General features: G+C 51.1%; 1 protein-coding gene across 1 annotated transcript in view; it reads left to right on the top strand.

The window, feature by feature from the left end:
- Positions 1-27,132, top strand: part of DES (desmin) — a 44,578-nt gene that overhangs the window by 9,190 nt on the left and 8,256 nt on the right. The window contains exons 2-6 of the mRNA XM_029586492.1: positions 13,536-13,596; positions 18,823-18,918; positions 20,901-21,062; positions 21,163-21,288; positions 26,263-26,483. Coding sequence (XP_029442352.1) covers positions 13,536-13,596; positions 18,823-18,918; positions 20,901-21,062; positions 21,163-21,288; positions 26,263-26,483 — 666 coding nt within the window. The remainder of the gene's footprint in view (positions 1-13,535; positions 13,597-18,822; positions 18,919-20,900; positions 21,063-21,162; positions 21,289-26,262; positions 26,484-27,132) is intronic.

Below are 27,132 nucleotides of genomic sequence, written 5' to 3'. Positions count from 1 at the left end.
CCGCAGTCTGTGCATCCCATCACCCCTGTATCCAGACCCTTCCCTCACACAGCCCGCAGTCTGTGCATCCCATCACCCCTGTATCCAGACCCTTCCCTCACACAGCCCGCAGTCTGCGCATCCCATCACCCCTGTATCCAGACCCTTCCCTCACACAGCCCGCAGTCTGTGCATCCCCATCACCCCTGTATCCAGACCCTTCCCTCACACAGCCCGCAGTCTGCGCATCCCATCACCCCTGTATCCAGACCCTTCCCTCACACAGCCCGCAGTCTGCGCATCCCATCACCCCTGTATCCAGACCCTTCCCTCACACAGCCCGCAGTCTGTGCATCCCATCACCCCTGGATCCAGACCCTTCCCTCACACAGCCCGCAGTCTGCGCATCCCATCACCCCTGTATCCAGACCCTTCCCTCACACAGCCCGCAGTCTGCGCATCCCATCACCCCTGTATCCAGACCCTTCCCTCACACAGCCCGCAGTCTGCGCATCCCATCACCCCTGTATCCAGACCCTTCCCTCACACAGCCCGCAGTCTGTGCATCCCATCACCCCTGTATCCAGACCCTTCCCTCACACAGCCCGCAGTCTGTGCATCCCATCACCCCTGTATCCAGACCCTTCCCTCACACAGCCCGCAGTCTGCTGCATCCCATCACCCCTGTATCCAGACCCTTCCCTCACACAGCCCGCAGTCTGCTGCATCCCATCACCCCTGTATCCAGACCCTTCCCTCACACAGCCCGCAGTCTGTGCATCCCATCACCCCTGTATCCAGACCCTTCCCTCACACAGCCCGCAGTCTGTGCATCCCATCACCCCTGTATCCAGACCCTTCCCTCACACAGCCCGCAGTCTGCGCATCCCATCAGCCCTGTATCCAGACCCTTCCCTCACACAGCCCGCAGTCTGTGCATCCCATCACCCCTGGATCCAGACCCTTCCCTCACACAGCCCGCAGTCTGTGCATCCCATCACCCCTGTATCCAGACCCTTCCCTCACACAGCCCGCAGTCTGCTCATCCCATCACCCCTGTATCCAGACCCTTCCCTCACACAGCCCGCAGTCTGCGCATCCCATCACCCCTGTATCCAGACCCTTCCCTCACACAGCCCGCAGTCTGTGCATCCCATCACCCCTGTATCCAGACCCTTCCCTCACACAGCCCGCAGTCTGTGCATCCCATCACCCCTGTATCCAGACCCTTCCCTCACACAGCCCGCAGTCTGCTGCATCCCATCACCCCTGTATCCAGACCCTTCCCTCACACAGCCCGCAGTCTGCTGCACCCCATCACCCCTGTATCCAGACCCTTCCCTCACACAGCCCGCAGTCTGTGCATCCCATCACCCCTGTATCCAGACCCTTCCCTCACACAGCCCGCAGTCTGTGCACCCCATCACCCCTGTATCCAGACCCTTCCCTCACACAGCCCGCAGTCTGCGCATCCCATCACCCCTGTATCCAGACCCTTCCCTCACACAGCCCGCAGTCTGTGCATCCCATCACCCCTGTATCCAGACCCTTCCCTCACACAGCCCGCAGTCTGCGCATCCCATCACCCCTGTATCCAGACCCTTCCCTCACACAGCCCGCAGTCTGTGCATCCCATCACCCCTGTATCCAGACCCTTCCCTCACACAGCCCGCAGTCTGTGCATCCCATCACCCCTGTATCCAGACCCTTCCCTCACACAGCCCGCAGTCTGTGCATCCCATCACCCCTGTATCCAGACCCTTCCCTCACACAGCCCGCAGTCTGTGCATCCCATCACCCCTGTATCCAGACCCTTCCCTCACACAGCCCGCAGTCTGCGCATCCCATCACCCCTGTATCCAGACCCTTCCCTCACACAGCCCGCAGTCTGCGCATCCCATCACCCCTGTATCCAGACCCTTCCCTCACACAGCCCGCAGTCTGTGCATCCCATCACCCCTGTATCCAGACCCTTCCCTCACACAGCCCGCAGTCTGCGCATCCCATCACCCCTGTATCCAGACCCTTCCCTCACACAGCCCGCAGTCTGCGCATCCCATCACCCCTGTATCCAGACCCTTCCCTCACACAGCCCGCAGTCTGTGCACCCCATCACCCCTGTATCCAGACCCTTCCCTCACACAGCCCGCAGTCTGTGCATCCCATCACCCCTGTATCCAGACCCTTCCCTCACACAGCCCGCAGTCTCTGCATCCCATCACCCCTGTATCCAGACCCTTCCCTCACACAGCCCGCAGTCTGTGCATCCCATCACCCCTGTATCCAGACCCTTCCCTCACACAGCCCGCAGTCTGCGCATCCCATCACCCCTGTATCCAGACCCTTCCCTCACACAGCCCGCAGTCTGCTCATCCCATCAGCCCTGTATCCAGACCCTTCCCTCACACAGCCCGCAGTCTGCGCATCCCATCACCCCTGTATCCAGACCCTTCCCTCACACAGCCCGCAGTCTGCTGCATCCCATCACCCCTGTATCCAGACCCTTCCCTCACACAGCCCGCAGTCTGTGCATCCCATCACCCCTGTATCCAGACCCTTCCCTCACACAGCCCGCAGTCTGTGCATCCCATCACCCCTGGATCCAGACCCTTCCCTCACACAGCCCGCAGTCTGTGCATCCCATCACCCCTGTATCCAGACCCTTCCCTCACACAGCCCGCAGTCTGTGCATCCCATCACCCCTGTATCCAGACCCTTCCCTCACACAGCCCGCAGTCTGTGCATCCCATCACCCCTGTATCCAGACCCTTCCCTCACACAGCCCGCAGTCTGCGCATCCCATCACCCCTGTATCCAGACCCTTCCCTCACACAGCCCGCAGTCTGTGCATCCCATCACCCCTGTATCCAGACCCTTCCCTCACACAGCCCGCAGTCTGTGCATCCCATCACCCCTGTATCCAGACCCTTCCCTCACACAGCCCGCAGTCTCTGCATCCCATCACCCCTGTATCCAGACCCTTCCCTCACACAGCCCGCAGTCTGTGCATCCCATCACCCCTGTATCCAGACCCTTCCCTCACACAGCCCGCAGTCTGTGCATCCCATCACCCCTGTATCCAGACCCTTCCCTCACACAGCCCGCAGTCTGTGCATCCCATCACCCCTGTATCCAGACCCTTCCCTCACACAGCCCGCAGTCTGTGCATCCCATCCCCCCTGTATCCAGACCCTTCCCTCACACAGCCCGCAGTCTGTGCATCCCATCACCCCTGTATCCAGACCCTTCCCTCACACAGCCCGCAGTCTGCGCATCCCATCACCCCTGTATCCAGACCCTTCCCTCACACAGCCCGCAGTCTGCGCATCCCATCACCCCTGTATCCAGACCCTTCCCTCACACCGCCCGCAGTCTGTGCATCCCATCACCCCTGTATCCAGACCCTTCCCTCACACAGCCCGCAGTCTGTGCATCCCATCACCCCTGTATCCAGACCCTTCCCTCACACAGCCCGCAGTCTGTGCATCCCATCACCCCTGTATCCAGACCCTTCCCTCACACAGCCCGCAGTCTCTGCATCCCATCACCCCTGTATCCAGACCCTTCCCTCACACAGCCCGCAGTCTGTGCATCCCATCACCCCTGTATCCAGACCCTTCCCTCACACAGCCCGCAGTCTGTGCATCCCAACACCCCTGTATCCAGACCCTTCCCTCACACAGCCCGCAGTCTGCTCATCCCATCAGCCCTGTATCCAGACCCCTCCCTCACACAGCCCGCAGTCTGCGCATCCCATCACCCCTGTATCCAGACCCTTCCCTCACACAGCCCGCAGTCTGCGCATCCCATCACCCCTGTATCCAGACCCTTCCCTCACACAGCCCGCAGTCTGCTGCATCCCATCACCCCTGTATCCAGACCCTTCCCTCACACAGCCCGCAGTCTGTGCACCCCATCACCCCTGTATCCAGACCCTTCCCTCACACAGCCCGCAGTCTGCGCATCCCATCACCCCTGTATCCAGACCCTTCCCTCACACAGCCCGCAGTCTGCGCATCCCATCACCCCTGTATCCAGACCCTTCCCTCACACAGCCCGCAGTCTGCGCATCCCATCACCCCTGTATCCAGACCCTTCCCTCACACAGCCCGCAGTCTGTGCATCCCATCACCCCTGTATCCAGACCCTTCCCTCACACAGCCCGCAGTCTGCTGCATCCCATCACCCCTGTATCCAGACCCTTCCCTCACACAGCCCGCAGTCTGTGCATCCCATCACCCCTGTATCCAGACCCTTCCCTCACACAGCCCGCAGTCTGTGCATCCCATCACCCCTGTATCCAGACCCTTCCCTCACACAGCCCGCAGTCTGTGCATCCCATCACCCCTGTATCCAGACCCTTCCCTCACACAGCCCGCAGTCTGCGCATCCCATCACCCCTGTATCCAGACCCTTCCCTCACACAGCCCGCAGTCTGTGCATCCCATCACCCCTGTATCCAGACCCTTCCCTCACACAGCCCGCAGTCTGTGCATCCCATCACCCCTGTATCCAGACCCTTCCCTCACACAGCCCGCAGTCTGCTGCATCCCATCACCCCTGTATCCAGACCCTTCCCTCACACAGCCCGCAGTCTGTGCATCCCATCACCCCTGTATCCAGACCCTTCCCTCACACAGCCCGCAGTCTGTGCATCCCATCCCCCCGTATCCAGACCCTTCCCTCACACAGCCCGCAGTCTGTGCATCCCATCACCCCTGTATCCAGACCCTTCCCTCACACAGCCCGCAGTCTGTGCATCCCATCACCCCTGTATCCAGACCCTTCCCTCACACAGCCCGCAGTCTGTGCATCCCTGTACCCCGGTCCAGACCCTTCCCTCACACAGCCCGCAGTCTCTGCATCCCATCACCCCTGTATCCAGACCCTTCCCTCACACAGCCCGCAGTCTGCGCATCCCATCACCCCTGTATCCAGACCCTTCCCTCACACAGCCCGCAGTCTCTGCATCCCATCACCCCTGTATCCAGACCCTTCCCTCACACAGCCCGCAGTCTGTGCATCCCATCACCCCTGTATCCAGACCCTTCCCTCACACAGCCTGCAGTCTGCTGCATCCCATCACCCCTGTATCCAGACCCTTCCCTCACACAGCCCGCAGTCTGCGCATCCCATCACCCCTGTATCCAGACCCTTCCCTCACACAGCCCGCAGTCTGTGCATCCCATCACCCCTGTATCCAGACCCTTCCCTCACACAGCCCGCAGTCTGTGTGCATCCCATCACCCCTGGATCCAGACCCTTCCCTCACACAGCCCACAGTCTGTGCATCCCATCACCCCTGTATCCAGACCCTTCCCTCAGAGAGCCCGCAGTCTGTGCATCCCATCACCCCTGTATCCAGATCCTTCCCTCACACAGCCCGCAGTCTGCGCATCCCATCACCCCTGTATCCAGACCCTTCCCTCACACAGCCCGCAGTCTGCGCATCCCATCACCCCTGTATCCAGACCCTTCCCTCACACAGCCGCAGTCTGTGCATCCCATCACCCCTGGATCCAGACCCTTCCCTCACACAGCCCGCAGTCTCTGCATCCCATCACCCCTGTATCCAGACCCTTCCCTCACACAGCCCGCAGTCTGTGCATCCCTATCACCCCTGTATCCAAGCCCTTCCCTCACACAGCCTGCAGTCTGCGCATCCTATCACCCCTGTATCCAGACCCTTCCCTCACACAGCCCGCAGTCTGTGCACCCCATCAGCCCTGTATCCAGACCCTTCCCTCACACAGCCCGCAGTCTGCGCACCCCATCAGCCCTGTATCCAGACCCTTCCCTCACACAGCCCGCAGTCTGTGTGCATCCCATCACCCCTGGATCCAGACCCTTCCCTCACACAGCCCGCAGTCTGTGTGCATCCCATCACCCCTGTATCCAGACCCTTCCCTCAGAGAGCCCGCAGTCTGTGCATCCCATCACCCCTGTATCCAGATCCTTCCCTCACACAGCCCGCAGTCTGCGCATCCCATCACCCCTGTATCCAGACCCTTCCCTCACACAGCCCGCAGTCTGCGCATCCCATCACCCCTGTATCCAGACCCTTCCCTCACACAGCCGCAGTCTGTGCATCCCATCACCCCTGGATCCAGACCCTTCCCTCACACAGCCCGCAGTCTGTGCATCCCATCACCCCTGTATCCAGACCCTTCCCTCACACAGCCCGCAGTCTGTGCATCCTATCACCCCTGTATCCAGACCCTTCCCTCACACAGCCCGCAGTCTGTGCACCCCATCAGCCCTGTATCCAGACCCTTCCCTCACACAGCCCGCAGTCTGTGCATCCCATCACCCCTGGATCCAGACCCTTCCCTCACACAGCTCGCAGTCTGTGCATCCCATCACCCCTGGATCCAGACCCTTCCCTCACACAGCCCGCAGTCTGTGCACCCCATCAGCCCTGTATCCAGACCCTTCCCTCACACAGCCCGCAGTCTGTGCATCCCTATCACCCCTGTATCCAGACCCTTCCCTCACACAGCCCGCAGTCTGTGCATCCCATCCCCCTGTATCCAGACCCTTCCCTCACACAGCCCGCAGTCTGTGCATCCCATCACCCCTGGATCCAGACCCTTCCCTCACACAGCCCGCAGTCTGTGCATCCCATCACCCCTGGATCCAGACCCTTCCCTCACACAGCCCGCAGTCTGCGCACCCCATCAGCCCTGTATCCAGACCCTTCACTCACACAGCCCGCAGTCTGCGCATCCCATCACCCCTGTATCCAGACCCTTCCCTCACACAGCCGCAGTCTGTGCATCCCATCACCCCTGGATCCAGACCCTTCCCTCACACAGCCCGCAGTCTGTGTGCATCCCATCACCCCTGTATCCAGACCCTTCCCTCACACAGCCCGCAGTCTGTGCATCCCATCACCCCTGTATCCAGACCCTTCCCTCACACAGCCCGCAGTCTGTGTGCATCCCATCACCCCTGTATCCAGACCCTTCCCTCACAGAGCCTGCAGTCTGTGCATCCTGTTACCCCGGTATTGCACTGCCTTTGCTAAAGCTCTTTTCCCATCTCATAGGGCTCACACACCTGGTAGCATTTCCTGGGCAGCAGAATGTCCCTGACAGTGCCTGGATTCTGGGTACCCTCTAAGGCCCTGTCTGTAACCTGCCCCTATATGGACATCCAGTGGGGCTGTAATCTGTGTGCAGAGAGAGAGGCCGGAGCATTGCCAGGCAGTGATATCACACAGCTGTGGGTTTGGCTGCTGATAGCCATGCTTGACTATAATAGGAGAGGAGGAGACACACGCATGCATGGGCTGGCAACTTCCCAGTCCCCAGGGACAGAAGAACAGCAAACGTTTCTGTGCAGTTTTACGATCATTGGCTCACGTATTGTCATGCTGATTTTATGATCTATGCTGTCCCTGCTCTCACTGCTGAGCATCCTGTGACTTCCAGCATTTCTGGATATTGAGAAGTCAGGGTCAGAGGGCTGGGTTCGGGTTGAGACTCTGCCCCCATGCTTCTCCCAGATCTTCAGCCCACCCCTCTATATCCTCTGGTTTGTCTTCTGGTGCAAGCTTTGTCAGCCTCTTTTCTGGGAGGTGAGGGCCCTGGGGAAGAGGAGGACGCGGTGCCTTCGCTAAGTGCGCTGCATCTTTATGACTTAAAGCTGTGGAGGTGAGCAGAGCCTTTTCTGCCTGTTTTCTGTCGTGCTGTAAATAGTAACATGACCCTGCTCTGTCCGCTGGCACGATATCACAAAGAGGAAATGCATCCTCTCATGACTCCTCTCCTCCGGGGTCTGGCCACCCAGTTATCTCTAAGTAGTAATGCATGGCTGTTGGGGCAGACACTGCACCCTTTTGGTAGCTGTGCTATTCTTAGTGAGCTCTCACCAAGGCCTCACCACCTCCTGTTTTCTGCTGGATTTGCTTCTCCAGCATCTCTCTGACTCCAGCCACCACCTTGTCACCCTGATTCACCACCTTTCCATCAAAAGGCAAGACCATCTCAATGTATTTAGATTCTGCCTTTCATGAATTTCAAAGCTGATCAGAGTCAGGTGCTGCGGATATTTCCTTGTCAGCCTCATGATGTAAGTTTGTACCTGCGGCTGCTATGGGCCCCAGAGTCCGGGAAACCCACCTGAGGTGTGACACAGACTCAGAGCAAGACAAGGGCTGGTCTTCTGCCCCCGCAGGTCGATGCCTTGGGTTCTGGGGGCCAATAGGTCTCTTAGGCGGCTACATCCTAGTGGTGAGTCCACATAGACGGGAGCATGACTGGGCAAGGCAGGCAGGATGAGGCAAGGCTGGATACTAAGCAGGACCTGGAACTAGACAAGACAAGGGTGAGACAAGGCAAGGCCAAGACTCTGCTACAGGCAGGACACAAGGCTTGGATGAAGGCAGGCAGGACGAGGCAAGGCTGGATACTAAGCAGGACCTGGAACTAGACAAGGCAAGGACAAGACTCTGGTACAGGCAGGACACAAGGCTTGGATGAAGGCAGGCAGGACGAGGCAAGGCTGGATACTAAGCAGGACCTGGAACTAGACAAGGCAAGGACAAGACTCTGGTACAGGCAGGACACAAGGCTTGGATGAAGGCAGGCAGGACGAGGCAAGGCTTGGATGAAGGCAGGCAGGACGAGGCAAGGCTGGATACTAAGGAGGACCTGGAACTAGACAAGACAAGGGTGAGACAAGGCAAGGACAAGACTCTGCTACAGGCAGGACACAAGGCTTGGATGAAGGCAGGCAGGACGAGGCAAGGCTTGGATGAAGGCAGGCAGGACGAGGCAAGGCTGGATACTAAGGAGGACATGGAACTAGACAAGGCAAGGACAAGACTCTGGTACAGGCAGGACACAAGGCTTGAATGAAGGCAGGCAGGACGAGGCAAGGCTGGATACTAAGCAGGACCTGGAACTAGACAAGACAAGGGTGAGACAAGGCAAGGCCAAGACTCTGCTACAGGCAGGACACAAGGCTTGGATGAAGGCAGGCAGGACGAGGCAAGGCTGGATACTAAGCAGGACCTGGAACTAGACAAGACAAGGGTGAGACAAGGCAAGGCCAAGACTCTGCTACAGGCAGGACACAAGGCTTGGATGAAGGCAGGCAGGACGAGGAAAGGCAGGAGACAATGTCCTCCCCTGTATCTAATGCAGATCTCTGAGGGTTCCTGCAGGATCTCACAGCGCAGGAGACAATGTCCTCCCGTATCTAATGCAGATCTCTGAGGGTTCCTATAGGATCTCACAGCACAGAAGACAATGTCCTCCCCTGTATCTAATGCAGATCTCTGAGGGTTCCTGCAGGATCTCACAGCACAGGAGAAAATGTCCTTCCCCGTATCTAATGCAGATCTCTGAGGGTTCCTGCAGGATCTCACAGCACAGGAGACAATGTCCTCCCCTGTATCTAATGCAGATCTCGGAGGGTTCCTGGAGGATCTCACAGCACAGGAGACAATGTCCTCCCCTGTATCTAATGCAGATCTCTGAGGGTTCCTGCAGGATCTCAAGGCACAGGAGACAATGTCCTCCCCTGTATCTAATGCAGATCTCTGAGGGTTCCTGCAGGATCTCACAGCGCAGGAGACAATGTCCTCCCCTGTATCTAATGCAGATCTCTGAGGGTTCCTGCAGGATCTCACAGCGCAGGAGACAATGTCCTCCCCTGTATCTAATGCAGATCTCTGAGGGTTCCTGCAGGATCTCACAGCGCAGGAGGCAATGTCCTCCCCTGTATCTAACGCAGATCTCTGAGGGTTCCTGCAGGATCTCACAGCACAGGAGACAATGTCCTCCCCTGTATCTAATGCAGATCTCTGAGGGTTCCTGCAGGATCTCACAGCACAGGAGACAATGTCCTCCCCTGTATCTAATGCAGATCTCGGAGGGTTCCTGGAGGATCTCACAGCACAGGAGACAATGTCCTCCCCTGTATCTAATGCACATCTCTGAGGGTTCCTGCAGGATGTCACAGCACAGGAGACAATGTCCTCCCTTGTATCTAATGCAGATCTCTGAGGGTTCCTGCAGGATCTCACAGCGCAGGAGACAATGTCCTCCCCTGTATCTAATGCAGATCTCTGAGGGTTCCTGCAGGATCTCACAGCACAGGAGACAATGTCCTCCCCTGTATTTAATGCAGATCTCTGAGGGCTCCTGCAGGATCTCACAGCACAGGAGACAATGTCCTCCCCTGTATCTAATGCAGATCTCTGAGGGTTCCTGCAGGATCTCACAGCACAGGAGACAATGTCCTCCCCTGTATCTAATGCAGACCTCTGAGGGTTCCTATAGGATCTTACAGCACAGGAGACAATGTCCTCCCCTGTATCTAATGCAGATCTCTGAGGGTTCCTATAGGATCTCACAGTGCAGGAGACAATGTCCTCCCCTGTATCTAATGCAGATCTCTGAGGATTCCTGCAGGATCTCACGGCACAGGAGACAATGTCCTCCCCTGTATCTAATGCAGATCTCTGCGGGTTCCTGCAGGATCTCACAGCACAGGAGACAATGTCCTCCCCTGTATCTAATGCAGATCTCTGAGGGCTCCTGCAGGATCTCACAGTGCAGGAGACAATGTCCTCCCCTGTATCTAATGCAGATCTCTGAGGGTTCCTGCAGGATCTCACAGCACAGGAGACAATGTCCTCCCCTGTATCTAATGCAGATATCTGAGGGTTCCTGCAGGAGACAATGTCCTCCCCTGTATCTAATGCAGATCTCTGAGGGTTCCTGCAGGATCTCACAGCGCAGGAGACAATGTCCTCCCCTGTATCTAATGCAGATCTTTGAGGGTTTCTGCAGGTTCTCACAGTGCAGGAGACAATGTCCTCCCCTGTATCTAATGCAGACCTCTGAGGCTTCCTGCAGGGTCTCACAGCACAGGAGACAATGTCCTCCCCTGTATCTAATGCAGATCTCTGAGGGTTCCTGCAGGAGACAATGTTCTCCCCTGTATCTAATGCAGATCTCTGAGGGTTCCTGCAGGATCTCACAGCACAGGAGACAATGTCCTCCCCTGTATCTAATGCAGATCTCTGAGGGCTCCTGCAGGATCTCACTGCGCAGGAGACAATGTCCTCCCCTGTATCTAATGCAGATCTCTGAGGGTTCCTGGAGGATCTCACAGCACAGGAGACAATGTCCTCCCCTGTATCTAATGCAGATCTCTGAGGGTTCCTGCAGGATCTCACAGCACAGGAGACAATGTCCTCCCCTGTATCTAATGCAGATCTCTGAGGGTTCCTGGAGGATCTCACAGTGCAGGAGACAATGTCCTCCCCTGTATCTAATGCAGATCTCTGGGGGTTCCTGCAGGATCTCACAGCACAGGAGACAATGTCCTCCCCTGTATCTAATGCAGATCTCTGAGGGTTCCTGCAGGAGACAATGTCCTCCCCTGTATCTAATGCAGATCTCTGAGGGTTCCTGCAGGATCTCACAGCGCAGGAGACAATGTCCTCCCCTGTATCTAATGCAGATCTCTGAGGGTTCCTGGAGGATCTCACAGTGCAGGAGACAATGTCCTCCCCTGTATCTAATGCAGATCTCTGAGGGTTCCTGCAGGATCTCACAGCACAGGAGACAATGTCCTCCCCTGTATCTAATGCAGATCTCTGAGGGTTCCTGCAGGATCTCACAGCACAGGAGACAATGTCCTCCCCTGTATCTAATGCAGATCTCTGAGGGCTCCTGCAGGATCTCACAGCACAGGAGACAATGTCCTCCCCTGTATCTAATGCAGATCTCTGAGGGTTCCTGCAGGATCTCACAGCACAGGAGACAATGTCCTCCCCTGTATCTAATGCAGATCTCTGAGGGTTCCTGGAGGATCTCACAGCACAGGAGACAATGTCCTCCCCTGTATCTAATGCAGATCTCTGAGGGTTCCTGCAGGATCTCACAGCGCAGGAGACAATGTCCTCCCCTGTATCTAATGCAGATCTCTGAGGGTTCCTGCAGGATCTCACAGCACAGGAGACAATGTCCTCCCTTGTATCTAATGCAGATCTCTGAGGGCTCCTGCAGGATCTCACAGCACAGGAGACAATGTCCTCCCCTGTATCTAATGCAGATCTCTGAGGGTTCCTGCAGGATCTCACAGCACAGGAGACAATGTCCTCCCCTGTATCTAATGCAGACCTCTGAGGGTTCCTGCAGGATCTCACAGCACAGGAGACAATGTCCTCCCCTGTATCTAATGCAGATCTCTGAGGGCTCCTGCAGGATCTCACAGCACAGGAGACAATGTCCTCCCCTGTATCTAATGCAGATCTCTGAGGGCTCCTGCAGGATCTCACTGCGCAGGAGACAATGTCCTCCCCTGTATCTAATGCAGATCTCTGAGGGTTCCTGGAGGATCTCACAGCACAGGAGACAATGTCCTCCCCTGTATCTAATGCAGATCTCTGAGGGTTCCTGCAGGATCTCACAGCACAGGAGACAATGTCCTCCCCTGTATCTAATGCAGATCTCTGAGGGTTCCTGGAGGATCTCACAGTGCAGGAGACAATGTCCTCCCCTGTATCTAATGCAGATCTCTGGGGGTTCCTGCAGGATCTCACAGCACAGGAGACAATGTCCTCCCCTGTATCTAATGCAGATCTCTGAGGGTTCCTGCAGGAGACAATGTCCTCCCCTGTATCTAATGCAGATCTCTGAGGGTTCCTGCAGGATCTCACAGCGCAGGAGACAATGTCCTCCCCTGTATCTAATGCAGATCTCTGAGGGTTCCTGGAGGATCTCACAGTGCAGGAGACAATGTCCTCCCCTGTATCTAATGCAGATCTCTGAGGGTTCCTGCAGGATCTCACAGCACAGGAGACAATGTCCTCCCCTGTATCTAATGCAGATCTCTGAGGGTTCCTGCAGGATCTCACAGCACAGGAGACAATGTCCTCCCCTGTATCTAATGCAGATCTCTGAGGGCTCCTGCAGGATCTCACAGCACAGGAGACAATGTCCTCCCCTGTATCTAATGCAGATCTCTGAGGGTTCCTGCAGGATCTCACAGCACAGGAGACAATGTCCTCCCCTGTATCTAATGCAGATCTCTGAGGGTTCCTGGAGGATCTCACAGCACAGGAGACAATGTCCTCCCCTGTATCTAATGCAGATCTCTGAGGGTTCCTGCAGGATCTCACAGCGCAGGAGACAATGTCCTCCCCTGTATCTAATGCAGATCTCTGAGGGTTCCTGCAGGATCTCACAGCACAGGAGACAATGTCCTCCCTTGTATCTAATGCAGATCTCTGAGGGCTCCTGCAGGATCTCACAGCACAGGAGACAATGTCCTCCCCTGTATCTAATGCAGATCTCTGAGGGCTCCTGCAGGATCTCACAGTGCAGGAGACAATGAACAAGATCTAGAAGAAGATAACTACTTGACCCAGTGACCCTAACCTCCCAGTACCACTTAACCCAGAGAGCTTCCTGTCTTCTCTTTGTCTTTGCTTTCATTTTCTCTGTTGTCTCTTTTCCTTTCACCTTCTCCTTGGGATTTGCATTCTCTCATGCTTTCTCAGTCTGATGTGGCTGCACAAACCTTTCTCTTTGCAGGCTGCAGGAGGAGATCCAGCTGAAGGAGGATGCTGAAAATAATCTCTCTGCATTCAGAGCGGTCAGTAGTCATTCCAATGTTCTTCTAGATTCCACCAAAAGCATGCAATAAGATTCAGAAAAAGAGGCTTCTGGGAGAATATGAAACCAAAGCGATGCCCATCACCAAAGTCTGAGACCATGCAAATGGAATATCCCTCAGACAGAAGGAGGTGTCAGATAGGAACGAGTCTTTCAGTAGCAAAGTAGCTATATTTGGCATGTATCTTGCCTTTGGTCTGACACAAAGGCAAGATACATGGCAAAAGTATGTGATGCATAGCCACGGTGCATAAATATTCAGAAACGGGAAACGCACAATGATTTGTGCATTAATGCCCTTTTGTACCTCTATTCCAGCTTTAAAAGGTTTAGACTGTGGGGCACTTGTGAATTGATGGTTCCTGCTTAACTTGTCGGTGTGATCTGAGCCCCTTATGTCCACCTCTAATGCACTTTAAACTCTTGCACTTAAGGCACTAATCTTGTAGCTGTCACAAAATCTGGAGAGATATTATCTCTTCCAATTCCCCATAAACTGATTTTAATATCGGAACCGGTCCGTGTCCTTGCCCACTGCCCACTAGGTCCAGGATTTTGTTTCGGTGCAGAACCTCCCCGCTTCTCTCCGGCACATCCGCAGCTCTTCATAAGAACATAAGAACATAAGAAAATGCCATACTGGGTCAGACCAAGGGTCCATCAAGCCCAGCATCCTGTTTCCAACAGTGGCCAATCCAGGCCATAAGAACCTGGCAAGTACCCAAAAACTAAGACTATTCCATGTAACCATTGCTAATGGCAGTGGCTATTCTCTAAGTGAACTTAATAGCAGGTAATGGACTTCTCCTCCAAGAACTTATCCAATCCTTTTTTAAACACAGCTATACTAACTGCACTAACCACATCCTCTGGCAACAAATTCCAGAGTTTAATTGTGCGTTGAGTAAAAAAGAACTTTCTCCGATTAGTTTTAAATGTGCCACATGCTAACTTCATGGAGTGCCCCCTAGTCTTTCTATTATACGAAAGAGTAAATAACCGATTCACATCTACCCGTTCTAGACCTCTCATGATTTTAAACACCTCTATCATATCCCCCCTCAGTCGTCTCTTCTCCAAGCTGAAAAGTCCTAACCTCTTCAACCTTTCCTCATAGGGGAGCTGTTCCATTCCCCTTATCATTTTGGTAGCCCTTCTCTGTACCTTCTCCATCGCAATTATATCTTTTTTGAGATGCGGCGACCAGAATTGTACACAGTATTCAAGGTGCGGTCTCACCATAGAGCGATACAGAGGCATTATGACATTTTCCATTTTATTCATCATTCCCTTTCTAATAATTCCCAACATTCTGTTTGCTTTTTTGACTGCCGCAGCACACTGAACCGACGATTTCAATGTGTTATCCACTATGACACCTAGATCTCTTTCTTGGGTGGTAGCACCTAATATGGAACCCAACATCGTGTAATTATAGCATGGGTTATTTTTCCCTATATGCATCACCTTGCACTTATCTACATTAAATTTCATCTGCCATTTGGAAGCCCAATTTTCCAGTCTCACAAGGTCTTCCTGCAATTTATCACAAGCTGCTTGAGATTTAACTACTCTGAACAATTTTGTGTTATCTGCAAATTTGATTATCTCACTCATCGTATTTCTTTCCAGATCATTTATAAATATATTAAAAAGTAAGGGTCCCAATACAGATCCCTGAGGCACTCCACTGACCACTCCCTTCCACTGAGAAAATTGTCCATTTAATCCTACTCTCTGTTTCCTGTCTTTTAGCCAGTTTGCAATCCACGAAAGGACATCGCCACCTATCCCATGACTTTTTACTTTTCCTAGAAACCTCTCATGAGGAACTTTGTCAAATGCCTTCTGAAAGTCCAAGTATACTACATCTACCAGTTCACCTTTATCCACATGTTTATTAACTCCTTCAAAAAAGTGAAGCAGATTTGTGAGGCAAGACTTGCCTTGGGTAAAGCCATGCTGACTTTGTTCCATTAAACCATTTCTTTCTATATGTTCTGTGATTTTGATGTTTAGAACACTTTCCATTATTTTTCCTGGCACTGAAGTCAGGCTAACCGGTCTGTAGTTTCCCGGATCGCCCCTGGAGCCCTTTTTAAATATTGGGGTTACATTTGCTATCCTCCAGTCTTCAGGTACAATGGATGATTTTAATGATAAGTTACAAATTTTTACTAATAGGTCTGAAATTTCATTTTTTAGTTCCTTCAGAACTCTGGGGTGTATACCATCCGGTCCAGGTGATTTACTACTCTTCAGTTTGTCAATCAGGTCTAGCACATCTTCTAGGTTCACCGTGATTTGATTCAGTCCATCTGAATCATTATCCATGAAAACCTTCTCCATTACGGGTTCCTCCCCAACATCCTCTTCAGTAAACACTGAAGCAAAGAAATCATTTAATCTTTCCACGATGGCCTTATCTTCTCTAAGTGCCCCTTTAACCCCGCGATCATCTAACTGTCCAACTGACTCCCTCACAGGCTTTCTGCTTCGGATATATTTTAAAAAGTTTTTACTGTGAGTTTTTGCCTCTACAGCCAACTTCTTTTCAAATTCTCTCTTAGCCTGTCTTATCAATGTCTTACATTTAACTTGCCAACGTTTATGCTTTATCCTATTTTCTTCTGTTGGATTTTTCTTCCAATTTTTGAATGAAGATCTTTTGGCTAAAATAGCTTCTTTCACCTCCCCTTTTAATCATGCCGGTAATCGTTTTGCCTTCTTTCCACCTTTCTTAATGTGTGGAATACATCTGGACTGTGCTTCTAGAATGGTATTTTTTAACAATGACCACGTCTCTTGGACATCTGCAAAGAACAGCAAGAGCTCAATGCCCCCAAATCTCAATTTAACCAACCCATCTGATCTTAACCTGACCAATCCCAAGGCCCTGTTTCCATGATCCCCTGCCCTCTCCCTCCAATGCAAGTGGTCACGTGCCTGTCTAAACCAATCTGAGATCTGCGTTATCTGCTTCCGTGAAAAGCTTCTCTGTCTTTTTTTTAGGGGGTAATGACTATGACATGATGAGCTAAACCATGCAGAGTCCTAGAGCCCAGCACTAGACTTCCCATCCCCCCTTTCACTGGAGCATGAAAAGTCCATTCCTTAACCCCAGCGGAAATTCCAAAAAACACTAAGTGCATCACCAGTTAAAAGATATCTCCAACCCGTCTTGCACAGGCCTCCCTTTGGGTAGGAAGTAGTTCAATGCAATTGCGAGGAAAAGTTAATCGCTGTTGTGCATCTCCTCTCCTGCAAAGGGTTAGTGACTTGATCGTTGAACGTATGCGAGTATTGTCTGCAGTGCTCCCCCTGAGGCTGCTTCTATGCTCTTTCCTGCACGTTTTCACTTACCAATATATAATATAATATAATATAATATAATATAACTGGCGTGGGCAAACCGTGCAAAAAACCCCCGATGACTGACAGTTTATCCGGGATTCTAGTTTCTGTGCCTGTAAAATCACCAAGTTCCCAAGTGATCCGTATTTCAAAGGCAGCGATGTCACTGGAGTTCGTATCCGTTTCGCTCTTTCCTTCTTCGGATTTCTTACCCAGCTCTTTGAACGATTGTACAGTAGGCGCTGAGTAGAATAACTTAAGTGACTAAAGGTACAACAACTCACATAAAGAATGTATTTATTTATTTAATATTATTTATATCCTGCCTATTGCCAAACAATCCAGTAGAGATCACACAACAAGGTGGGTCATGAAGCCATGGGTCTCATAGATACTGGAAGAACCTTTATTTTACTCCAGTCTGAAATGCGACCCCAAAATTGTACTTGATAAGGAGCTGTCAGGCCAATGCTAGTAAACCCTCCATCTCAGCAGTGACCTAAACTCTGAGAACAGTGCATGTGTCACCCTGCCAAATCAGATGCCCTCCATGGCACGTACTTTAATAATTGATCATGATCTGCACATAATGCGCTTTCAAACGCCCTCCTTCCATGTTTGTGGGTAACCTCTGCCTAGAAAGCCATCCACACATTCTCAAGCTCTAAGTTTGTATTTCACATTCAGGCCGATACAATACGGTGCACTCAGCCCACGGTTGGATGCGCGTCCACAACCCCTTATACCATAAGGGGGTTTAGCGTGTCCAAAACGCGTGTCCAACCCCCCCCGGAAACCAGTAGTGCTCATCGCTATTCACCCCAGATACAAAATAAAAATGTGCAGCTTTCCCTTGGTAACTCACATTGGTTTTTCCCTCTGAGAACAGTGTTTGGTTACTTGCCTGGTTCTTGGAAACAGGATGCTGGGCTTGATGGACCCTTGGTCTGACCCAGTATGGCAAGTTCTTATGTTCCCTATCCTTGGAGGGCTTACAATTGAGGGGGAAGTAGCTTGCCCAAGGTCACAAGGAGCATCAGTGAGAGAAGTACGGTTTACCTGCTTCTTAGCCTCTAGGCTATTCCTTCACGCCGCATGGCAAAGGCGTACGTGATGCATAGATTAGAAAGCAGGACCCGGGGCTCTGCCTTTATGTAAACCCCCACTTATGGGAGGGGCCACCTGAGAGCTGTGTGATTTAAAATGGGCAGGTGTAGCTAGCTGAAGGAATAGGGAGCAAAGGCTGGAGCACAGAGTGATATCAACATAAAATAACATAAACACATAAAATATAACATAAACACATAAAATAACATAAACACATAAAATAACATAAACACATAAACATAATCAGTGCATGCACATTTACATAACACACTTATGAAACACAAACGCCTGGCATTATAGTGAAAGAAGGATTTATTTGCATAGGAAAATAAGGAAAATTAGCTTTTATAAATCATAACAGAAAACTACTAAACCCCCATCCAACCCATTTATTAAAACTTCACAAGGAAATTCAGCTCCCAGGTACCCATCCTAAATAAGCTTGATTACACTTTCTTCCACATGAACATCTGCGGGCATTTCTTCTGTGACTGACAAACAAAAAGAAAGCAAGGAGTTGCTTACATCTCACCGTTTGTCCTTTTAACTTTGGAACTGCTGAGCAATAAATGCAATAAATGCTTCTAACATGTCAGGGGATGGAAATAGTGCAGGAGGAGGTGGGAATATATCAGAGGTGAAGGGGGTTGGAAATAGTGCAGGATAGGAGCTTGGAGCAAGACGAGACTCACACAGTGGCTGCTGGTGTGAACCTGCTCCTGTCCTGATATTATCTCACATGCAGGATGTGGATGCTGCCACACTGGCCCGTATTGACCTGGAGAGGCGAATTGAATCCCTGCAGGAAGAAATTGCTTTTCTAAAGAAGATCCATGAGGAGGTACGTGACACACAACTCCCTTCCTATAAATATACCTGAAAGTGCTACCACCTACCCACTGTCCCAGGGACTGCCCCAGCTGTGCACAGAACGGAGGCTCTCCAGCCAGGGAAAGATCCCAGACCCCCTGTTATGGTCTCAGCAGGGACTCTACCACTAGGGACAAAACTGAAGCTCCCCATTATTGTTCCAGGGCTTCTACAAGCTGAGGATACAATCCAAGCCCCCTGTTACTGTCCCAGGGAGTCTCTCATCCGTGAATAGAACCCAGGCTCCCTGTTACTGTCCCAGGGAGTCTCTCATCCGTGAATAGAAGCCAGGCTCCCTGTTACTGTCCCAGGGAGTCTCTCATCCGTGAATAGAAGCCAGGCTCCCTGTTACTGTCCCAGGGTGTCTCTCATCCGTGAATAGAAGTCAGGCTCCCTGTTACTGTCCCAGGGAATCTCTCATCCGTGAATAGAACCCAGGCTCCCTGTTACTGACCCAGGGAGTCTCTCATCCGTGAATAGAAGCCAGGCTCCCTGTTACTGGCCCAGGGAGTCTCTCATCCGTGAATAGAAGCCAGGCTCCCTGTTACTGGCCCAGGGAGTCTCTCATCCGTGAACAGAACCCAGGCTCCCTGTTACTGTCCCAGGGAGTCTCTCATCCGTGAACAGAAGCCAGGCTCCCTGTTACTGTCCCAGGGAGTCTCTCATCCGTGAATAGAACCCAGGCTCCCTGTTACTGACCCAGGGAGTCTCTCATCCGTGAATAGAAGCCAGGCTCCCTGTTACTGGCCCAGGGAGTCTCTCATCCGTGAATAGAAGCCAGGCTCCCTGTTACTGGCCCAGGGAGTCTCTCATCCGTGAACAGAACCCAGGCTCCCTGTTACTGTCCCAGGGAGTCTCTCATCCGTGAACAGAAGCCAGGCTCCCTGTTACTGTCCCAGGGAGTCTCTCATCCGTGAATAGAACCCAGGCTCCCTGTTACTGACCCAGGGAGTCTCTCATCCGTGAATAGAAGCCAGGCTCCCTGTTACTGGCCCAGGGAGTCTCTCATCCTTGAATAGAAGCCAGGCTCCCTGTTACTGGCCCAGAGAGTCTCTCATCCGTGAATAGAACCCAGGCTCCCTGTTACTGGCCCAGGGAGTCTCTCATCCGTGAATAGAACCCAGGCTCCCTGTTACTGTCCTAGGGAGTCTCTCATCCGTGAATAAAAGCCAGGCTCCCTGTTACTGTCCCAGGGAGTCTCTCATCCGTGAATAGAAGCCAGGCTCCCTGTTACTGTCCCAGGGAGTCTCTCATCCGTGAATAGAAGCCAGGCTCCCTGTTACTGTCCCAGGGAGTTTCTCCACTGGGCATAGAACCCAGGCTCCCTGTTAGTATCCCAGGGTGTCTCTCATCCGTGAATAGAAGTCAGGCTCCCTGTTACTGTCCCAGGGAGTCTCTCATCCGTGAATAGAAGCCAGGCTCCCTGTTACTGTCCCAGGGAGTCTCTCATCCATGAATAGAACCCAGGTTCCCTGTTACTGTCTCAGGGAGTCTCTCATCCGTGAATAGAAGCCAGGCTCCCTGTTACTGTCCCAGGGAGTCTCTCATCCGTGAATAGAAGCCAGGCTCCCTGTTACTGTCCCAGGGAGTCTCTCATCCGTGAACAGAACCCAGGCTCCCTGTTACTGGCCCAGGGAGTCTCTCATCCGTGAATAGAAGCCAGGCTCCCTGTTACTGTCCCAGGGAGTCTCTCATCCGTGAACAGAACCCAGGCTCCTTGTTACTGTCCCAGGGAGCCTATCCCCTGGGTATAGATCCCAGGCCCCGTGTTAGTATCCCAGGTTCTCTACCAACCAGGGTTAAAACTCTGTGCCTCTGGTTGCTCTTTATTATCTCTTTCAAAGATATTAATTTTAATCCTATTTAAGCTTGCTTAATTAGAGAATGTTTGGGTGAGGAGGGAATAGTTTGATTCTAAAATACAATAATATGATCAAATCATTGTTCCCTCAGGAAATCAGAGATCTGCAGTCTCAGCTCCAGGAGCAGCAGATTCAGGTGGAAATGGATGTATCCAAACCAGATCTGACAGCTGCTCTGCGAGACATCCGTGCTCAGTATGAGACTATTGCTGCTAAGAACATATCAGAGGCAGAGGATTGGTATAAATCCAAGGTAAGAGCCCTCCTCACATCTGTGTTAGGCTCAGTTATGTCTCCTGGTATCTGTACTGTTGTTACAACTGACCAACACTCTCCATTCACCTTCTCCTCAGGTATCAGACCTGACACAAGCTGCAAACAAAAACACAGATGCCCTTCGCCAGTCCAAGCAGGAGCTTATGGAGTACCGACACCAGATCCAGTCCTACACTTGTGAGATCGATGCCCTGAAAGGCACAGTAAGTGAAGTCATCCTTAAACAAGGAAATGTTCCCCGGTGAACCACATAGAACATGACTGCATGGCCTTTCTAATCTGCCCATCCACATCATCTAATTCATCTTTACAATCCCTACCACTCTCACAGTGATCCCCTGGAATTATCCCATGCTTTCTTGAATTCAGATACTGTCCTTTTTTCCACCACCTTTACATCCACTACCCTCTCTGCAAAGAAATATTTCCATAGATTACTCCTGAGTCTACCCCCTTTCACCCTCACCTCCTGATCCTCTCGGTCTAGGGCCTCCTTTCCTTTGAAAGAGACCCACCTCCTGTGCATGGAAACCATGGAGATATTTCAATATGTCTCTATAATAGGTCCCCTATCCCACATTCCTCTAGGGTATACATGTTTTAGATATTTAAGAGGTAGACATAATTGGCATCTAAGAGACAGGGTGGAGGAAGGATAACTAAAAGGACCATTCTATACCAGGGTTCAAATTATATTGTATTGACAGGTAGGATCAATCTGATTGGGGGGTGGATGGTGCAGGAGACTAAGTGCACAATATAATCCTTATGGGTGGGAATTCCATGTGTAATGGAGAAGAGTATAGCAATGGGGGTATACTACGTCTACCTATCCAAAATAAGATGGAAGATGAAATGCTAAAAGAGATTAGGGAAGCTAATAAATTTGGCAGTGCAGTAATAATGGGAGATTTCAATTACCCCAACATTGACTGGGTAAATGTAACATCAGGACATGCTAGGGAGGTAAAGGTTCTAGATTAAATAAATGACTGCTTCATGGAGACGTTGGTCCAGGAAACCATAAGAGAGAGATTTATTTTAGACCTAATTCTTCGTGGAACACAGAATTTGGTGAGAGAGGTAACGGTGGTGGGGGCCGCTTGGCAATATCAATCATAGTCCAATCAAATTTGACTTAATGACTGGGAGGACATTAAGTAAATCTATAACTCTACTATTAAACTTTCAAAAGGGAAACTTTGATAAAATGAGGAAAATAGAAAAAAACGTAAAGTTTCAGTTACAAAGGTTAGGAGTTTACATCAGGTGTGTGATCACTGTTTAAAAATATCATATTAGAAGCCCAGCCCAGATGTATTCCACGCATTAAAAAAAGTGGAAGGAAGATCAAATGACTGTTGACATGGTTAAAAGATGAGGTGAAAGAGGCTTTTTTAGCCAAAACAACTTCTTTAAAAATTGGAAAAAGGATCCAACTGAAGAAAATAGGAAAAATCATAAACATTGGCAAGTTAGATGTAAAACAATGATAAGGTGGGCTAAAAAATAATTTGGAAAGAAGTTGGCCTTAAAGGCAAAAGCTCATAATAAAAACCTTGAGGGAATTGGTTGGACCATTAGATGTTTGAGGGGTTAAAAAGGCATTTAGGGAAGATGAGACCATCATGGAATAACTGAATGAATTCTTCGCTTCGGTGTTTATGGAAGAGGATGTTGGCGAGATACCTGTGCTGGGTACTATTTTCAGTGGTGATGATTCAGAAGAAATGATACAAATCACTGTGAAGTTGGAAGATTTAATAAGGCAGATTGACAAATTGAAGAGTAGCAAATTACCCAGACCAGATGGTATACATTCCAGAGTTTTGAAAGAAGTAAAAAATGAAATTGCAGATTTGTTACTGTTAATTTGTAACCTAATGTTGGGATCATTCACCATTCCTGATGTCTGGAGGATGGCATTGTAAGGTCGATCTTTAAAAAGGACTTCAGGGTGATCCAAGAAACTACAGACCAGTGAGTCTGACTTCAGAGCCAGGAAAAACCATGGAAACTATTCCAAAGAACAAAATCACAGGAAGTGCAAAAGTGGCATTGTGAGACTCAAAGGTGAAGGGGAGGAATATATAGAGGCTGATGAGAGAAAAGCAAAATTGCTTAACAAATATTTCTGTTTAGTGTTCCCTGTGGAAGGGCCTGGAGCAGGACCACATAAAACAAACACAAATACAATTGGAAGTGAGGTAAACCTCAACTGATTTTCAGATCAATGTGTTCATGAAGAGCTAACTAAATTTAAAGAAGCTAAGACGATGGGGCTGGATGGGACACATCTGAGGGTACTAAGGGAACTTAGAGAGGTCCTGGCAGCCCCGCTGGTGACCTTTTCAGTGCTTCTTTAGAGTCTGGAGTAGTTCCAGAGGACTGGAAAAGGGCAGATGTGGCTCCTGTTCATAACAGTGGGAGTAGGGAGGAGGCTGGGAACTACAGGCCAGTCAGTCTGACCTCTGTGGTGGGAAACTAATGGACTCGCTGATAAAACAGAGGAGAGCGCAGTTTCTGGAATCCAATGGCTTGCAAGATCCGAGGCAGCAAGGTGTTACCAGAGGTAAATCTTCTCACATGAATCTGATCAATTTCTTGGACTGGGTGACCAGAGAGTTGGATCAAGGGAGAGTGCTAGACATAGAGAACTTGGATGTCAGCGAGGCCTCTGACACAGTTCTGCACAGAAGACTTATAAATAAATTGTGCGCCCTTGGTATGGATCCTAGAGTGACTGTGACTGGGATAGAAACTGGCTGAGGAGAGGGAGGTGACAAGGGGCAGTGGTAAATGGAGATTTCTCTGAGGAGGGGGCTGTTACTAGCAGTGAGCCTCAGGGATCGCTCCTTGGACCGGTTCTTTTCAACATTTTTGTGAGCGACATAGTGGAAGGGTTGTTGGGAAAGGTTTGTCTTTTTGCTGATGATACAAAATCTGTAACAGGATGGACAGCCAGGAAGGAGTGGAAAACATGAGGAAGGATCTAGCAAAGCTCGAGGAATGGTCTAAGGTCTGGCAGCTAAGATTTAATCTAAAATATGCAGAGTGATGCATTTAGGATGCAAAACCCCAAGGGAAAGGTGCAGTATTGGAGGTGAAATTCTTCTAAGCCCAAAGGAAGATCAGGATCTGCGTGTGACTGTATCTGATGATCATAAGGAGGCCAAACAGGTGGATAAAGGAAGAGCGGGATCTGGGGGTGACTGTATCTGATGATCTTAAGGAGGCCAAACAGGTGGAGACAGGAAGAGCGGGATCTGGGGGTGACTGTATCTGATGATCATAAGGAGGCCAAACAGGTGGATAAAGGAAGAGCAGGATCTGGGGGTGATTGTATCTGATGATCTTAAGGAGGCCAAACAGGTGGATAAAGGAAGAGAGGGATCTGGGGGTGACTGTATCTGATGATCTTAAGGAGGCCAAACAGGTGGATAAAGGAAGAGCAGGATCTGGGGGTGACTGTATCTGATGATCATAAGGAGCCCAAACAGGTGGAGACAGGAAGAGCGGGATCTGGGGGTGATTGTATCTGATGATCATAAGGAGGCCAAACAGGTGGATAAAGGAAGAGCAGGATCTGGGGGGTGATTGTATCTGATGATCTTAAGGAGGCCAAACAGGTGGATAAAGGAAGAGAGGGATCTGGGGGTGATTGTATCTGATGATCTTAAGGAGGCCAAACAGGTGGATAAAGGAAGAGCAGGATCTGGGGGTGACTGTATCTGATGATCATAAGGAGGCCAAACAGGTGGAGACAGGAAGAGCGGGATCTGGGGGTGACTATATCTGATGATCTTAAGGAGGCCAAACAGGTGGATAAAGGAAGAGCGGGATCTGGAGGTGATTGTATCTGATGATCTTAAGGAGGCCAAACAGGTGGAGACAGGAAGAGCGGGATCTGGGGGTGACTGTATCTGATGATCTTAAGGAGGCCAAACAGGTGGATAAAGGAAGAGCAGGATCTGGGGGTGACTGTATCTGATGATCTTAAGGAGGCCAAACAGGTGGATAAAGAAGAGCGGGATCTGGGGGTGACTGTATCTGATGATCTTAAGGAGGCCAAACAGGTGGATAAAGGAAGAGCAGGATCTGGGGGTGACTGTATCTGATGATCATAAGGAGGCCAAACAGGTGGAGACAGGAAGAGCGGGATCTGGGGGTGACTATATCTGATGATCATAAGGAGGCCAAACAGGTGGATAAAGGAAGAGCGGGATCTGGGGGTGACTGTATCTGATGATCTTAAGGAGGCCAAACAGGTGGATAAAGGAAGAGCAGGATCTGGGGGTGACTGTATCTGATGATCTTAAGGAGGCCAAACAGGTGGATAAAGGAAGAGAGGGATCTGGGGGTGATTGTATCTGATGATCTTAAGGAGGCCAAACAGGTGGATAAAGGAAGAGAGGGATCTGGGGGTGATTGTATCTGATGATCTTAAGGAGGCCAAACAGGTGGATAAAGGAAGAGCAGGATCTGGGGGTGATTGTATCTGATGATCTTAAGGAGGCCAAACAGGTGGATAAAGGAAGAGAGGGATCTGGGGGTGATTGTATCTGATGATCTTAAGGAGGCCAAACAGGTGGATAAAGGAAGAGCGGGATCTGGGGGTGACTGTATCTGATGATCTTAAGGAGGCCAAACAGGTGGATAAAGGAAGAGCAGGATCTGGGGGTGACTGTATCTGATGATCATAAGGAGGCCAAACAGGTAGATAAAGGAAGAGCAGGATCTGGGGGTGACTGTATCTGATGATCTTAAGGAGGCCAAACAGGTGGATAAAGGAAGAGCAGGATCTGGGGGTGACTGTATCTGATGATCATAAGGAGGCCAAACAGGTGGATAAAGGAAGAGAGGGATCTGGGGGTGATTGTATCTGATGATCATAAGGAGGCCAAACAGGTGGATAAAGGAAGAGCAGGATCTGGGGGTGATTGTATCTGATGATCTTAAGGAGGCCAAACAGGTGGATAAAGGAAGAGCAGGATCTGGGGGTGATTGTATCTGATGATCATAAGGAGGCCAAACAGGTGGATAAAGGAAGAGCAGGATCTGGGGGTGACTGTATCTGATGATCATAAGGAGGCCAAACAGGTGGAGACAGGAAGAGCGGGATCTGGGGGTGACTTCTCTGCTTAATCCCTTCATGCACTTTCCTCTTCTTTTTGCAGAATGACTCTCTGATGCGCCAGATGAGGGAGCTGGAGGAGCGTTTTGCAGGAGAAGCCAATGGCTACCAGGACACCATCGCTCGCCTGGAGGATGAGATCAGGAACCTGAAGGATGAAATGGCCAGGCATCTCCGCGAGTACCAGGACCTTCTCAATGTCAAGATGGCCCTGGACGTGGAGATTGCCACCTACCGTAAACTGCTGGAGGGAGAAGAGAGCAGGTGAGGTCATTGACTAGTCACCTCCTGCCAGCCACCACCAAATTATCAATAAGATTTCTCTGGCTACGAGATCCCATGTTCCTTCCTTCATCCAACAGAGCCCGCCCTGTACCCCAACAGCCGGTCCCTGATGGTGCCCCAGACACGGATTTATTCTAGACGTCATGTTCAGTCCTGCTTCCCTCAGGGCAGGGCAGATGCTGAGGCCCATTTAGTGTTAGCCCAAAATATCATGAGGTTAAAGAAAACTGAGCAATTGTAGTGTGCACAGGAGACTGAGGGGAGAGCTGGAGTCTGTCCTTGGTAATGTTAGGGGACTGCATGCAAGAACGTCTTCTTATAGGAACTGCTAAGTCTGAGCTTGTAGAGGGCAATGTCAAAGGGTCTCCTTTTCAAAGCCCAGCAAGAGAGAAGGAAGATCCTTAGTGCTGTCTTCCAGGGCTCTTTCCTGGGGTATAAAGTAGCATACATGGACCTGGTGTATGTGCAAAGCATCTACCATCCTGATCCCTGAGAGAGTGCTGGACACGTCCGTCCCTCCTGTCCAGTACCGTACAGGTTAAGCTGATGACAGGTACTGGATAAAGGTTCTGCTTTCTGACGCAGCTGCGGACGCCGTCCGTCCCTCCTTGGCTGAGCCTGAGATATC

This window comes from Rhinatrema bivittatum, unplaced genomic scaffold (assembly GCF_901001135.1).
Source record: "Rhinatrema bivittatum unplaced genomic scaffold, aRhiBiv1.1, whole genome shotgun sequence".
Lineage (NCBI taxonomy): Eukaryota > Metazoa > Chordata > Amphibia > Gymnophiona > Rhinatrematidae > Rhinatrema > Rhinatrema bivittatum.
This window is presented reverse-complemented; position numbering and strand designations above follow the sequence as displayed.